Source organism: Microdochium trichocladiopsis (genome assembly GCF_020744255.1).
Source record: "Microdochium trichocladiopsis strain MPI-CAGE-CH-0230 chromosome Unknown B0I36scaffold_2, whole genome shotgun sequence".
NCBI lineage: Eukaryota > Fungi > Ascomycota > Sordariomycetes > Xylariales > Microdochiaceae > Microdochium > Microdochium trichocladiopsis.
Window position 1 is genome coordinate 2,881,272 of NW_025763545.1, and position 16,154 is coordinate 2,897,425.

The 16,154-nt window shown below is 55.5% G+C and overlaps 4 protein-coding genes across 4 annotated transcripts; 3 read left to right on the plus strand and 1 right to left on the minus strand.

Moving 5' to 3' along the window:
• The first annotated feature begins 232 nt into the window (after positions 1-232).
• Positions 233-860, plus strand: B0I36DRAFT_315190 (uncharacterized protein). The gene is made up of 2 exons (XM_046152857.1): positions 233-576; positions 635-860. Exon 1 carries the CDS (start codon positions 388-390, stop codon positions 565-567), a length of 180 nt encoding a protein of 59 aa, XP_046017093.1. The 5' UTR covers positions 233-387; the 3' UTR covers positions 568-576; positions 635-860.
• An 838-nt stretch (positions 861-1,698) lies between these two features.
• Positions 1,699-6,088, minus strand: B0I36DRAFT_73392 (uncharacterized protein). Its single transcript, XM_046163295.1, has 4 exons — positions 4,825-6,088; positions 4,733-4,768; positions 2,554-4,679; positions 1,699-2,430 (listed from the first exon to the last, which is right to left on the minus strand). Exons 1-4 carry the CDS (start codon positions 5,921-5,923, stop codon positions 1,816-1,818), a joined length of 3,876 nt encoding a protein of 1,291 aa, XP_046017094.1. The 5' UTR covers positions 5,924-6,088; the 3' UTR covers positions 1,699-1,815.
• A 3,670-nt stretch (positions 6,089-9,758) lies between these two features.
• B0I36DRAFT_381067 (enoyl-CoA hydratase precursor) lies at positions 9,759-12,361 on the plus strand. The gene is made up of 3 exons (XM_046160840.1): positions 9,759-9,957; positions 11,154-11,338; positions 11,400-12,361. The coding sequence occupies exons 1-3, from the start codon at positions 9,863-9,865 to the stop codon at positions 12,128-12,130; spliced, it is 1,011 nt and encodes a 336-aa protein (XP_046017095.1). The 5' UTR covers positions 9,759-9,862; the 3' UTR covers positions 12,131-12,361.
• Positions 12,362-12,995: 634 nt separating this feature from the next.
• B0I36DRAFT_359593 (uncharacterized protein) lies at positions 12,996-15,944 on the plus strand (the record flags this gene model as incomplete). The annotated part of the gene is made up of 2 exons (XM_046158161.1): positions 12,996-13,031; positions 13,119-15,944. The coding sequence occupies 2 exons, from the start codon at positions 12,996-12,998 to the stop codon at positions 15,942-15,944; spliced, it is 2,862 nt and encodes a 953-aa protein (XP_046017096.1).
• Positions 15,945-16,154: the final 210 nt, after the last annotated feature.

Sequence of the window (16,154 nt, forward strand, 5' to 3'; positions counted from 1 at the left end):
ATATAGTGGCCTATGGCTGTCCAGATAGCGCAGCTTAGCGCACCTACCCCGCTTTGACGTCCCCTAAGGCACCTCATTTAGCCACTAAATGACGCAGGTGGTGACGCTTATTCTAGTCCAAAATATGACAAGACTCTCCCCGCCCGACAATAGGAGACTACCTACCTAGGTAGGTACCTATATCAACGCCTTAGCAAACTTGCACCAAGAGCCACCTCTGCCTGGGTCAAATCATGTACCCCAGCGTAATGGAGGATATGATTATGGATGACAAAGCAATGTTTATTTGTGTAACTACTGCGACTGTAGATGCTGTCATGTGAATTTGAATCTGTCTGGTTGAAGAGTGCTTCAAGCAGTCCTTGGTAGCCCCGTCGAAGGTTGCAGATGCCCTGCCAAGGCGCCCTCAATCCCACCTATTGGATGCGGAAAGCTAGCTTGTGCAGTCGTTTGAACGAGCTGCGAAAGGTGGTCTTTCCCAAAGATAGACCTTGGGAACGAGAGGACGAGAAGCTCTACTCACGAATGATAGAAACTCTCCTTGCATGGCCGACGGGCCGAGAGTAACGACTCTTTCTGGTTGTTGCATATTAGCTATATGACAAGAGGTGGAATTATATCGAGAGCCTCAAACCTCTGTCTTTCCAATTACTGCCTGCGACATGCCACGCAATAGACCGAGACGCTCCAACCTATGAAGATACCTGGAATTGAAGAAGCGAGGAACGAGGCCTTCAGGCTGGAGGTCTTCGCGCTCTATCGGATGTGACGGAACCAAGAGCTACGACAAATCATGCAAGGGGGCTGCCGCGATTTGAGATCACAGTGCGCGGGGCTTGTACTTTCTTGGGCATGCTCTCGGTTTGTGGTGCTGTGAAGGGGTTTCACTGGAAAAATCAGGGCATGGTGCTGCGAGCCTGGTGCCGCGTCAACCAACGCCTGCATCACAACGGCGATCACCCCCACTGCGCTTGGGCCTGTGCCTTCGAAGTTGCGCGGGGGTAGGGAAGCGCTCCTCTGTTAGCACATCTACGAATGCAGCCTCGGTAAGAACGACCGCGAGTGTGCGCCGCCCGCGTACTCCGTGCACAAGGTCCCTTCAATCAGAAACGGATGATCGTGTCGCTGGCGTTCCCGATACGTCCAAGTTGGGGCGGAATCACGAGCATTGCTTCAACTCATTCGTTATCGCACACACAAAGCTAGCTACAGCTATCTCGTTGTCCTATGGCCAACATCAGGGGGGGCTTTCTAGCGACCTACATATAGCGAGTTCCGGTACGATAGTACGGATTTAGAACCGTGGCTGCTGGTTTGGAACATTTTTTGTTCCAAGCCGCTACCTGAATCTGGATCACGGATTAAGTGCAACGGTTCCTCTCCTTCTATTTCCTGTCCAACCTAACAACTCATCATTGCTACACTGGATATATGCGGGGTGAGAAAATAAGGCATAACAAGGTAGTGAGGTGCTGCGACTCCGGCTCAAACACGACGCGTTGGCGATGCGCCCGCGATGCGAGATAAAGTGTAAGGACAGTATGGGCACAGGAGCTTTGCCTGAGGAGGCACCTATTACCATCTTTTTTGGTATGGCTCAACTAGTGAGAGCCATTCACCGAACGTGTAGAATATAAGCTCGGCTACAATAATGTAGTATCCTACATAGTCGGCGAAATTTGCCCAGCTAGACGGGTCCGACTGCCGACACACTAACGCCCTAAACAACATAGAATAAATAATAGAAAGAAAAGGCAGGGAAAAAGTCAGAAGTACGACCTAGTAGGCTACCCGCAATCTAAGCAGATTCTCGCATTAAAATGCCCATTGCAGCACGCGGCCAGACGCACATCCAACAGCTACCCTCCTCTTACCTACGGCTGATGCAGTAGGACGATACTCTGGTGGTAGCCAGAGCCATTTTTCACCGTCAAAAAGAATCCAAGTGCGATCTGCGCTTAGACCATAGCCACGACGCTGCCCGTTTAAAGACGAATGCGAAAAGGGCGTGGATAAGATCGAAGAGGCTTGTTCTGATGCCGTAGGTAAAAGCGTAAATGTGCCAAGATCAGTGTGGAGGCAGTCCCCTTGTTTGTTGAACTCGATATGAGACACTTCCATCCCCATATCGAGCGTCTGAAGGCATTGGCCCGTCGTGGCATCCCACACCTTGACGGTCTTGTCGCCCGACGCGGACGCGAGCCGGCAGCCGTCGTGCGAGAACACGACCGACTTGACCCAACTAGTATGGCCCTCAAGCGTCTGGAGGCATTGGCCCGTCGGAGTATCCCACACCTTGACGGTCTTGTCGCCCGACGCGGACGCGAGCCGGCAGCCGTCGTGCGAGAACACGACCGACTTGACCCAACTAGTATGGCCCTCAAGCGTCTGGAGGCATTGGCCCGTCGGAGTATCCCACACCTTGACGGTCTTGTCGTCCGACGCCGACGCTAGCCGGCAGCCGTCGTGCGTGAACACGACCGAGTTGACCTCATCGCTATGCCCCTTGAGTGTCTGAAGGCATTGGCCCGTCGTGGCATCCCACACCTTGACGTTCTCGTCCCTCGACGCCGACGCGAGCCGGAAGCCGTCGTGCGAGAACACGACCGAGTTGACCGCATCGCTATGACCCTCCAGCGTCCGGAGGCATTGGCCCGTCGTAGCATCCCACATCTTGACGGTCTTGTCGCCCGACGCCGACACGAGCCGGCAGCCGTCGTGCGAGAACACGACCGACTTGACCCAACTGTTATGCCCCTCAAGCGTCTGGAGGCATTGGCCCGTCGTGGCATCCCACACCTTGACGTTCTCGTCGTCCGACGCCGACGCGAGCCGGCAGCCGTCGTGCGAGAACACGACCGAGTTGACCGGATCGCTATGGCCCTCCAGCGTCTGGAGGCATTCATTCCACTGATCTTTCATGGCCGGCTTCATTTTGATCCAAGTCGGTTCTTCGTGTCGAAAAGTCATCCGAACGCGGCTGCGCGCAGGGCTAAACACTAATGCAGACGCATAGACCTGTAGCGGATAATTCTCAATCACCCATCGATAATACATAGTAAAGCGGTGTGCATCCTGAAGAAAGCCGTATAGACTATTATCCTCCATGTTGATTATCGGGATCGGGGCAGAGTGTCCTGTGTTTCGACGCTCGATTGGTAGATGACCTAGTACCTCACTAGCTAGTCTGCTCAAGGACACAACAGCGCCAGGCAGTTGTTTCACAAGACTCAGACCCTCGAGCCAATGGAGAAAGTGGATCTGAAGGAATATAGCGACTGAGTTCATTATGTCGCCGTCCTGCAATCCAGCGTTCGGCTCGAGGAGGTGGCGTGTCCAGTAGGTGCATGCGTACCGAACAGCGAAGAGTGGATCCGGAGAAGGTATAACGACGTCTGAGACTGCAAAGCCGGGTCGATCCAGGCCATATACGTCTCTCTTCAGAGTGTCGGACATAGCCTTTAGACAGCGCGTTACGACTTGGCGATGTTCTTCCTCCCGTGTCCGAGGGAAGATCGTATGCAAGATGTCCAGGTAGTCCTTGGCGGACTGGTGGATAAACCGAATGGTATCCTTGCGAATCGTAACAAATGAGGCACAGAGGTCGACGAGCTCGCGAAGGTGATCCAGTGGTAGCCAGAGATCCGCTACCGGAGCAAGCTCGTGGAGGGTGAGGGGCCGGTAGGTGATGGAAACTGCGCGAAGGACGTGTTTACATCTAGTGCTAAGGTCTAGGCCGCGCTCTTCAATTAGCTGCATCATCCTTTCGTAAAGCGGTGCCAATCCAGGTGGGAACTTGTCGAGCTCCTCTAAAATCTGCAACTGTGCGAGTCCTTTGAGATGCTTGCACACTAACGCAGCCCAAAGAAAGGTGGATTCGGCCTTCTCCATCATCCGGTCTCGGACCTGCTTCCGTAGCTTTCTGTTGTCGGTAGTGACTAGGTCGTCGACCTTCTGCTTGATGAAGCTAGCCACAGCTTCCGAGATATGGTTTTCATTGAGCTCCAAGGAAAGTAAGTTCCTGTGCTGGCTTGGCTTCAGTTCTCTGTTGAGTCGTACCGTGTAGCGACCTGAGACGAGCCACTTCGCTCTTGAATGAGGATTCGTGGTGTCTTGCCTTATCAAGTCGACTAGCTTGTCCGAATCCTGACTACACTCATCGAGAGCGTCCACAAGTATGTAAAGCCGGTCGAAGCAGGCATCAATGAGGATAGAGGTGAGCATGATCTTCAGGGTCGAGAACAAAGTCTGGTTCGGATTCTCAAACATAGCTGCACGCTTGTCCTTCTTGTCCCGGTATTCTTTTGGGATGTACTGAGCCAGGCTCGGGTGTGCGCGCAATAGCATCCAGACAAGCCCCCGCAGCACGGAAATGGCATTATTGAGGCGCGGGTCTGCATTTTGGCAAAAGAAGAAGGCGAACCCAGAGGTTGGGGACCTTGACCGGGCCAATTGATTGACGAGGCCGATCATGAGCATTGTCTTGCCCTTGCCTGCTTCTCCCCTGATCCAGAGGAGTCGAGCGTCTTTGGATTGTTGCCAATGCTTCAATTGATCGTTCTCGAGGATCCAGTCAAAGCAATTGTGCAGCAAGCCGCCCTTGTCGTCTTCGATGCGAGTCATGTCAGCGCTGGGGTCGCTCTCGCAAAGGTCGGACATGAAGTCTGTCAACAGGTCTTCTGTGTCGAGTTAGTCGAGCTAGATGCATGAAGGACTTAACGCGACTACTTACGTGTCGGATCACGACTGCTAGATACTATGGTGTTTACTATTAGGATTCTTAGCTACTCAGATTCGTGCACAATTTCGCACCTTAGTGCCTACTTATATGCATGTCTCCACCGACTGCGACGTTATCACGCCCAAATGAAATATTGCCAGAACCCGAGTTCTGTATTCTCTGTCCATCGACGTGTGGAGTGTCCCGCGCTCCTCTAACCGGGACTGTGCTTGATGGCGGTAGTGGCGATGGGGCAGGTTCCTCGGGGTCAATATACGAAAGCAACTCCTTCGCAGATCCGGCGGCCGCAGCCGCTGCGTAGTGCTGCCAGTCGTTGTTCTTGTGGGAGTCTCCATAGTCGGAAATACCGCGGAGCACGATGCACGAATACTCAGTAGCTATACCGGCCGCCTCCATCTCGAAACAGAGTATGTCGCCAACGCTATTGACGGCTGCGTCGCGTTTGTGGGCAGCTTTGACCACGCGGTCGCCAGAGGCGATCAGGCCGTAGTAGATCTCGGGAGAGCTGGTGGCACGGGCTTTGCGGGGGACGGCCCTAGCCCGGTCGCATCGCCCGCAAGTTGCCTGATCAGACGGATGAGGATAGTCGGGCTCGAAAAGGATGTCCAGCTGAGGCGGTGGGCGTGCGTAAATGGACAGGCGCGGCGACTTCTGCAGCATGTGGGACAGAAACTCGTCGACCTTGTTCTCCGCCATTAGGTGGTCGGACTTCATCATCTCGACGGCGCTTCGCAGGCGCGAGGGCGGAGGAAGGAGAAAGCCCTTGAGCCGAAAGTCGTCCTCGGTGTCTTTGCCGAGGTCGTACTGTACCACGCCGCCGTACTGGCCCTCGGGCATACTGATGACCACGTCGCCGAGACGGATGTCGTGCTTGTGGCTAGGCACCCCGGCTCCGATGCCGACGAGCAGACGCCACTCGATGGAAGGGAAGCTGCGTGCCAGGTTGGTGGCGACGACGGCAGTCGCACTCTTTCCCTGGTTGCCTGGCAGGCATGCGAGGACGGCGTTGTGGCCGGCAAGCTCGCCGAGGACGTACATGTTCGTGTCGCCCGGTTGGGTGCGCAAGCGGGGATGCTCGCGGTCGAGGAGGTAGCGGATTGCGCTCATCTCGAAACCGATGGCGCAAATTATCGCGACGGTGTATTCTCCATGCGCCATCGGGCGCGTGGGTTCTAGGTCCATGGCGTCTACTGTGCCGAAGACGTGAAGTTTGATATCGCAGAAATGGTGAATGGCTTGCTCGGACACTTAGGGATTCAAGGCGGGGTCGCCGCTGGCGAGTCGCTGCCAATTGCTACAGTATCTTCCATATTTGGCGGCTAGCGGCCTGTGGCCCATAACCACTAGCAGGGCCTTACTTTTAAAGAGGAACGAGGACCATCGGCACGGATGCCACCAGTCCCGCTTTAATGCTTGGTCGAGATCTGCCAGCGGGCCGAGCCGATATCAATCTTGTTTGGGCCTCGCTTGGTTCGTACTAGCCACGAAGCTAAGCGGCCAGGGTGCATCGTAATAGGGCATTGCTTAGCGGGGATTACAGAGAGCAACACGCCGCCAGTCTCGGTGCTGTTAGCCATCGTGAGTCCCATAGGTCTTTCCAAGCGACAGAAAGTCTTAGTCTCTAAGACGCCCTGGCCATTCGGAGACTCGCACGGTCCTACGGATGTCTTGGCCATAACATGAATTCACTTTGTAGACTGTATCAGGAAGGCTATACGAGATAGATACATTTTACTTGTCTCGTCAAGCCCGCCTCAAGGAACGGCCATATATACGTATTTAGATCCGTAGATCCTGTTCCATACATTGGTGCAGCACGGATGAGGGAGGCGGTCTTGTGTCGAGGCAGCTCCACAGCAGCAGCATTGGCTGGTGTACCTGTGCTTACAGCCCATGTCGCTTTGGCACACAGAGCCCCGCAAGGCTGAATGGGCGCAGGGGCACGTGTCCGATACAGTTGTAAGGCCGGAGTCGCCATCTAGCGCGTTTCGCGAAAATAACTCTTTCCTGTTTTGACTACATTACAAGCATACCATGGACAGTCTCTCCAGAAAGCGTAGACTCAGTGGATCCACTTCCACCGCTCCGCGATCCTTTCCTCGGGGACAGCCTGCGTTTAGCACCGCAATTCACCACACCAGCGTTCCAGAAGCTCCAACACATATCCATAGCCAGACAATCCAGAATGGCGGCTCCGGAAGTATCGCAATCGGCCGCGACAACATCGCTGTGACGGGCGACTTGTACATGGGTTTGTTAGCCCTATTCCTTCACCTTAATCGTTAATAACGTAAATACAGGAAGCAACGGCCCCGGGGAAGACGCTGCGTGCCTGAGGGACCTTCGAGCCACCGACCCACGCCATGATAAGATACGAATCGAGCAAACAAAAGGTGGTCTCCTCTCAGCCTCATACCGCTGGATTCTGGACAACGCCAAGTTTAGACAATGGCGCGACGATCCAGAGACACGTCTGCTCCAGATCATGGGTGACCCTGGCAAAGGCAAAAGCATGCTCCTCTGCGGCATCATCGACGAGCTGATGCCAGTCACCGGCAGGAGCCTGTCCTATTTCTTCTGCCAGGACACTGACGCGCGTATCAACAGCGCGACAGCTGTGCTCCGGGGGCTTATCTACATGCTCGTTGGCCAGCAGCCATCGCTGATCGGATACCTGCGGAAACAGTACGACCACGCTGGCCGAGCTTTGTTCGAGGATGCGAACGCCTGGATTGCGTTGTCCGAGATTTTAATGGACATCTTACGGGACCCTGCGGTTCCGCCGGTCTTCATAGTCATCGATGCCCTCGATGAATGTACGAAGGACTTATCGAGTCTGCTGGGGTTCATCTCTCGAACTGTAGGGAAGTCGCGGGCCAAGTGGCTCGTATCGAGCCGCAACATTATCGACATCGAGCGCGGGCTGCGTCTGAATTCTTCGGGTGCTCGGCTCAGCCTTGAGCTGAGAGAGAACGCAGAGCAGGTTGCACACGCGGTCGACGCATACATTGACTATTGTGTCTCCCAACTGCTTGTGATTTCGGACTCTGCGCTTGAAGGCCAAGTTAGAGACAAGCTGCGCCAGAAGGCTGATGGAACATTTCTCTGGGTTTCCCTTGTCATCTCGGAGCTCCGCGACACAATGAGCCTGGATATGTTAGAGGTCATTGATGAGACACCGTCAGATTTGGTAAGCGTTTACCGCAGGATGATGGACCATATTCAGCGGCGACCACGAGGTTCGGGTCGCTGCCTGGAAATGCTCGCTGTCGTTGTAACAGCATATCGCCCACTTCATCTCAGAGAGCTGCGTGTTCTATCTAAGCTGCTCGAAAGATGTAGCACAGACGATTGCAGACAGGCAGTGGCCATGTGTGGATCTTTCCTCACAGTCCGAGAGGAGCACGTATACATTGTCCACCAGTCCGCGAAGGATTTCTTGTCCGCGGACGCCTCGCTTTCTCTATTTCCTTTGGGAGTAGGAAGCGCGCACCACGCAATAGTATCCAGGTCGCTCCAGTACTTGTCCACGACGCTGCAGCGAGACATATGTAACCTTCGTCAGCCCGGTGCTGCAATTGAGGACGTCATTATACCTTCTCCGGATCCACTCTTCGATGTTCGGTACGCATGCACCTACTGGATACGCCACCTCCTCGAGCCGAACGCTGGATTGCAGGACGACGACATAATGAACTCAGTCGCTACATTCCTTCAGATCCACTTTCTCCATTAGCTCGAGGGTCTGAGTCTTGTGAAACAACTGCCTGGCGCTATTGTGTCCTTGAGCAGACTTGCCAGTGAGTTACTAGCGCATCGACCACTCGAGCTTCGAAACACAGGACAGTCTACCCCGATCCCGATGATCAACATAGAGGATAATAGTCTATATGGCTTTCTTCAGGATGCACACCGCTTTACTATGTATTATCGATGGGTGATTGAGAATTATCCGCTACAGGTCTATACGTCTACATTAGTGTTTAGCCCTGCGCGCAGCCGCGTTCGGATGACTTTTCGACACGAAGAACCGACTTGGATCAAAATGAAGCCGGACATGGAAGACCAGTGGAATGAATGCCTCCAGACGCTTGAGGGCCATACTAGTTGGGTCATATCGGTCGTGTTCTCGCACGACGGCTGCCGGCTCGCGTCGTCGTCGTACGACAAGACCGTCAAGGTATGGGATACCACGACGGGCCGATGCCTTCAGACACTCAAGGGGCATACTAGTTGGGTCAAGTCGGTCGTGTTCTCACACGACGGCTGCCGGCTCGCGTCTTCGGACTATAAGACCATCAGGGTGTGGGATGCCACGACAGGTCAATGCCTCCAGACGCTCAACACGGGGATGAAAGTATCTCATATCGAGTTTAACAAACAAGGGGACTGCCTCCACACTGATCTTAGCACGTTTACGCTTTTACCTACGGCATTCGAACAAGCCTCTTCGATCCTATCCACGCCCTTTTCGCATTCATCTTTGAATAGGCAGCGTCGTGGCTATGGTCTAAGCGCAGATCGCACTTGGATTCTTTTTGACGATGAAAAATGGCTCTGGCTACCACCAGAGTATCGTCCTATTGTATCAGCCGTAGGTAAGAGGAGGGTAGCTATTGGATGTGCGTCTGGCCGCGTGCTGCAATGGGCATTTTAGTGCGAGAATTTGCATAGATTACAGGTAGCTTACTAGGTCGTACTTCTTCTCACTTTGTAGTATTGGGTACCTCCTCAGGCCAAGCTCCTGTGCCTAGACTGTCCCTACACTATTATCTCGTATCGCAGGTGCATCGCCAACGCCTCGTGTTTGAGCCGTAGTCGCATCTTTTGACTGCCTTGTTATGCCTCGTTTTCTCTTTTTGTATGTATCTAGTGTGGTAGTGATCAGTTGTTAGGTTGAACAGGAAATAACGCACTAGTGTAGGTTGCCGGAACCCCCCCCCCCCCGGCCCCCCGGGCGACGTTGACGACGAGGACGATGACTCTGACTCTGACTCTAACGATAGCGAAATTGAGTACGATGACGACAACTACTCCAGCGTCATACCCTCGACTCTAGTCCCTCGACTTACACGAATCGTGATTTCTGCGAGCTAGCACCTTCTAAACTTCTGCAAAAGCATGAAGGGCACGGGCAAGGAGAGCAAGGGTAAGGCTAGCAAGGGCAAGGAGCGCAAGAGCAAAGAGTCCAAAGGCAATGACAGCAAGCGCAGCAGGTAGATCCCTGTTCACAGCTCCTCAAGCAGACCTAGAAACATATAAATGAGGGCCTGTTACCACCTACAGGCTGACAAGACCATGAATCTGTAAGCCAGCCGATATTGTGTAGACTGCGCTCAGCAAACTTGCTTGCAACTTCATTTTCCTACTTCCATGCATAAGAATTCGAGCCATCATTCGTGCGAGTGATCAAGTGATTTCGCGCAGGTTCAGCGCAATGGCACTCCGATTTTCGTGCCGGCGGTTTGATACGCTGCTCTGCCGAAGCTGCGCGAGGGAGTGAAAGCCGAGCATGCTACCGGAACGCTCTCAGCTCTCGTACGGCACGAGGAGTTCTTCTACATTGTTTTACTTCTGAGAAGTGGCCCTCCTCCTTGTCAATCTCACCGCTGACTTCTGACTGAGCGTTGGCCGCTTCAGTCTAGTACTGTGAGTTGTCGACTCCAACTTGTGCACGCTAACCCCCTCTGCCTTTCTTCGGCTTGGCTCGACATTACCAAATTTCTTAAGCGTTCTCATCGGCCTCTCTTGGGGCAGCAGAGCTAATCGTGTTCAGCAAACATCCGAACAATTCATGCCCGCACAGAAGGTGCACAGGAAAAGCGGGCATTCATGAGTTTACCGTCGGAACAAGATCTGAGAAGGGCGACATTATGATGTGTGCAAGCGTCAGCAGGGATTTGTCATCAGCCATTGAACAGTTCGAGTTGGCCTTCCGTTACCTGCTCAGACGTTACTTTGATAGACCGTTACGCCGCTGGGACATAACGGAGGGATTTTATGCACGACTGCGATTTATGCAGTGTGGCTGGGCGGACAGATCCGGCTGGGAGCTGGTTGGAGCGGGGCGGGCCTCAGGTACCCACTGAGCACCCTGCACCCATTGGAAAATACAGTTACGTGGTACTTCCTGGAGCGCTACAGTACACAAATGAGTGCGGGACAAGGGCGGCCCCGCACGAGCACAGCTTCCCCAGGCCCGGCCGGATGCTTGTGACGCAAGAGCTCCAATTCTTTAGTGCCGTTGGGGAAGTCGTTACCCTCGGCCAGACACGGTTGCTGCAGGCGAAGAGGCATTCGGACAGCTCCAGCACCTCTCTGTTTCATCATTCACCTTGATTGCACAACACAGACTCCCTTTGCACAGCCATAGGTCGTAGACTGCACAGCGACAACTGCACCTGTATCGCAGCCACCTTTCCTCAACCAACCGACCGACCGACCGGCACTCTCTCGAAATCATGAACGTCCTGCGCACGATGAGGCCGGTCGCCTCCCGCTTCCAGCCTTCCACATTGCCCCGTGTGGTCCGGCCTTTTTCGTCCAAGACCTTTGAGCACATTCAGACCTCGGAGCCCAAGCCCGGTGTCGCACAAGGTAGGTCTTTCGCCCCCAGTCCGGGTCCGCAGCTTGTGGAGCTGACATTCTTCTCTCGCAGTGACGCTGAACCGGCCCAAGGCCCTGAATGCCCTCTGTACGCCTCTCATTGTCGAGTTGAACGAGGCTCTCAGCGAGGCCAATGCCTCTGATAAGGTCAATGTCATTGTCTTGACCGGCTCAGAAAAGGCATTCGCCGCCGGTGCTGATATCAAGGAGATGGCGCCCCTCACATTCTCCAAGGCATACACGTCCAGCTTCATCGAGTCTTGGTCTGACCTGACCACTCGCGTCAAGAAGCCCATCATCGCCGCCGTCTCTGGCCACGCTCTGGGTGGCGGCTGTGAGCTTGCCATGATGTGCGATCTCATCTACTGCACGGAGAAGGCCAACTTTGGCCAGCCCGAAATCAAGCTCGGCACGATCCCTGGAGCTGGCGGCAGTCAGCGGCTGACTCGGGCCATTGGCAAGGCCAAGGCAATGGAACTCATTTTGACGGGCAAGTCGTTCTCGGGTGTCGACGCGGAGAAATGGGGCCTCGCGGCCCGTGCGTTTGGCAGCTATGACGAACTCATGACCGTGACGCTCAAGACGGCTGAGACCATCGCAAGCTATTCCAAGGTCGCCGTGCAGGGGTGCAAGGAAGTCGTCAACAAGAGCCAGGATCTCGCCCTGCGGGACGGGGTCGAATATGAGAGGCGGGTCTTCCACAGTATCTTCGGCAGTCAGGACCAGAAGATCGGCATGAAGGCTTTCGCGGAGAAGCAGAAGCCTACTTGGACTCATGAGTAGGTCAGTTTTAGGCTAGACAAACACGAAAATGCAAGTCTCGGATAGGCAGTTTGGCCTCGGCCGAGTATTAGTCACGACTTATAAAAGCTGTGTAAGGAACGAACGCAGATGCGTATCCTTTTGGGACGTGATGATTCCAGCAGCATCTGACAGTCATGCTTAGAATGCCCTCGTGTCAGCCTCGACTGCCCAGCTGAACAGCCAGTGAGAAGAGCCAGCATCCAGGACTCCTGCGTTTCTCGGCGGGTGGGGTCAAGCTTGAATACCGGCATAATCATAGGCTCAGCTGTTCTTGACAGCCGACTTGCCATGCGGGCAACATCTTCACAAAAGCACTAGCTGCAGCCTTAGCGGGGTGCATGGGCTGAATTCTTAGCAAGTTTTTAAAACCTATTTGCTAGACAAATGTCGCTTGCTGTCAGCATCGCCATCGTCCAGATGAACGGTCGCCCTCTTTTGTGAGGCCAAGGCGCCACCCTGCACGCAGCCTTGGCCGTGCCGGCCACCAATACGAGAATCTAAGAGGGGCGGTTTGCCAAAGCCTGCCCGGGATGCCCCAACCAGCCCTCAGGCACCTCTTCTGCCGTCTTCGCAAGACGCAGCAATTCTGACCGGGTGTTCCCCCATTCCTTGCCCTGAGGCAGGCACCCGAAGCGGGTTTCTACCCCACCGCCGCCGTGCCACCTCGAGCCGTGGATCGCGGGCGGCAATCACCGCCTTGATTACACCAACTACCACCACACAACAAAGACGAGACGACGTATTTCAGTGTTAGGCGAGCCCGCGCATAAGAGTGCTGCCCGAGCCCCTTCACGGCGCACCCACACGCGCTTGGCTTGTCGCATTGCCGACACGCTTGGCTGAGATGGACTCAGATCTGGAGAAGGAGTTGACCTGCTCAGTGAGTGCTCCAGGATGCCACCCGGTTCAAAGGCTCAATGACTCGCCCTTGTCTAACCACAACCCCACCATCGCCCTCCCATGATAGATCTGCACCGAGATTCTCTATCAGCCTTTGACACTGCTCGACTGCCTGCACACCTTCTGCGGCGCCTGCGTCAAGGACTGGTTCAGCTGGCAGAAGACTAACGCGGAAGCGTTGCCGGATCGCACAAGCCGCAGAGGACCAGTGTTCACCTGCCCATCATGTCGAGCCGAGGTCAGGGACACAAGGCACAGCGCCACCTTTGCGACGCTGATAGACATGTTCCTGTCTGCAAATCCGGACAAGGCCAAGTCTGAGCAGGACAAGGAGGAGATGAGGGCCAAGTACAAGCCGGGTGACCATGTCCTGCCCAAGGTACGTGCAGACGACAAGTCACCAGAGGAGCGGCGGGCAGAGGAGATGGAGCGGCGCATGCTGGAACAGGCACGCGAGCTGAGTCTGCAGGACGCTGGAGTTCGGGAGTCGTCGGAGCATCGATCAGGGCGGAGGAGACGTGAGACGGGCGCGTCGGAGGATTCGAGGACCAGACACAGCCGGGACCCAAGCAGAGATGCCAGGGCGGCGGATGGGAGGGACAGGAGCAGCAGACCTGAGGGTCGCCGGCGCAGAACAGACTCAGGCAACATGCTTCATCCGGATGGATCCTCTGACGAGCGACGACGTCGGCGCAGCGAGTCGCAGCAACGGTCACCCGCATCATCGACAACCCGGAGAAGAGCTGTAGAGCACCAGGCGTCCATCAGGTCCCTGATTAGCTCGTCTGACGTGGACTCGCGGGATCTGGAGCGAGAAATCGAGGACTTTGCTCGTCATATTCAGGAAGAAGGACTGCTGGACGGCCTTGATCTGGACAACCTTGATCTTTCACAGAACGATGAGCTCAGCCGGAAGGTTACCGAGGCGTATCGCAGGCGGCAGCGGGAGCGGTCCCGCCAGGACCATCCAAGGAGAAACACGGGCGGTTCAAGACCTGAGCAAAGTCAGGCTGCCTCGCGACATTCCGCGACAGAGACAGTCCGCCAGAGCAGCAGACAGAGATCCAGCTCTGCAAACGAGAGACCGGGAACCTCTTCCTCGCGGCAGGATGACAGAGCAAGGCCACCATTAGCGAGTGTGCATCTCGAAGTCCACGGCGACTCTGAGAGGCGGCGGCGCAGGAGGAATTCGAGTGGTGCTCGAAGCGCGACCGACCCCGTGCAGCCCCGGGAACCAGAAGTCAGGCCCGCAGCAAGATCTTCAACAGATTTGACGGCGACGTCTCGTGGATCCGACCCAATAATCCAGCGTCCATTCTTCGCCGACAATCGTAGCAACAGCCTGCCGTCAGCGACTTCAGCGACGGCTAACTCGGGCCCTAGCTTTAGTATGCGCACCTCAGCAGCTCAGAATTCTGGGTCGCAGCAAGCCGCGGCTGCAAATTCGGCAACTCCGGACGGTTCATCTGTCCCAGCACCAGCGGCTGAGCTGGCTGACAATGGTAATGGACGGGCGCGCCGGACGCAACGCCCTGCCGAGATCTCTGTTGTTCCCCAGAACCCTCTGCCCAGTCTTGGCCTGCTGCAGTCGCCTGTGAGATCCGGCCACCAGCGGAGCCGCTCACAGTACTACAACGAACCCACAATCACATGTTCGCGATGCTCGAGACCACATATTGAATATGAGCTTCATTACAACTGTTCCAAGTGCTCAGGAGGCAACTGGAACCTCTGTCTCGATTGCTACAGGACGGGAAGGGGATGCATGCACTGGTTTGGGTTTGGCTATACGGCCTTCAAGAGATGGGAGCAAGCGCAGGCGGCAGCGGGTGGGGAGCATTTCGATCCTCCCCATATGCTTACGTCTAACCGATATCGACCGCCGAGAGCTGTACCGGGTGGCGCAGACGGCCGCCGCACTATGACGACGGAGGACCCGGCCGCGCGGTTCGAAAGCGGCATGTTTTGTTCTCGATGCCTGACGTGGTCAAACGAGTGCTACTGGCGGTGCGACTCGTGCAACGAAGGCGACTGGGGTTTCTGCAACAACTGTGTCAATCAGGGATACAGCTGCACGCACCCATTACTACCTCTGACTTATGTCAAGCCCTCGTCTGGAACCTCACAAACCCCGCCCGGCACGCCGCCCAGGTCTCCCAGGCGTCCTCTATCTGCCACCCTGTTCACGGGCCCCAACGCTCTAAGCATTGGCAACTTCAAGCCGTTGACCTTCACGACGACCTGCGACATCTGCCGAGATCCAATCCCTCCGACCCAGAGCCGCCATCACTGCTTCACCTGCACAAGCACTGTCGTGCCAGATACGCATCCTGGGGACTACGATATCTGCGTGGACTGCCACCATCGTTTAGTTCGGCAGGGGCGGATATCGGAAGAGAATGGTCCCTCGGGGTGGAGGCGGTGTCTTGAAGGTCATCGTATGGCAGCTATTGGCTTCGAGGAGAGCCGCGGTGCGCAGCGGCGTGTTATAACGAGAGATCTTGTAGGCGGACGGGACCTGAAGGTTGAGCCCGCTCGCGGACCAGATGGCTTGACGACGAGCTTGCAGAAGTGGCGGTGGATGGGCCCTAACGGCAAGACTCGCGTCGAGCGGCTGGTGACCGTCGACGTCGCCGCAACAGCCCCGCCGTTGACCGGCAGCAACGCGGCTGCGGCAGCGACGGACACGTTCCCACCAGACGGAGGGTCAGGAAAGCGGGCTGTGGCAGGCTGGTCGTGGTACCCCGCCCCAGACGCGGAGGATGAGCTTTTGTTTCCCCGTGGCGCTGACATCCGTGAGGTCCACGACATCAATGGGGACTGGTACTCGGGGACGTATATGGGCGTTGTCGGATTGATACCTTCCCCATTTGTCAAGATTGTAGATTCATAAGTGATGAGGCATATATTTAGATATAATGCTTTGAAATATGTGGGCCTTGGCCGCGCGAACGAGCCAGCTCTACTCGTGAAATGCTGCCGTCGCTCAGTGAACCGGCGCTGGAAACGTGCGGCCATGTTTGCTATTGTGCTGGGGAATTACTGCTATTTTGAACTGGACAGGAGGACCACTTCCTCGGGCTCAGGGGAGTTTCTCCCGGTT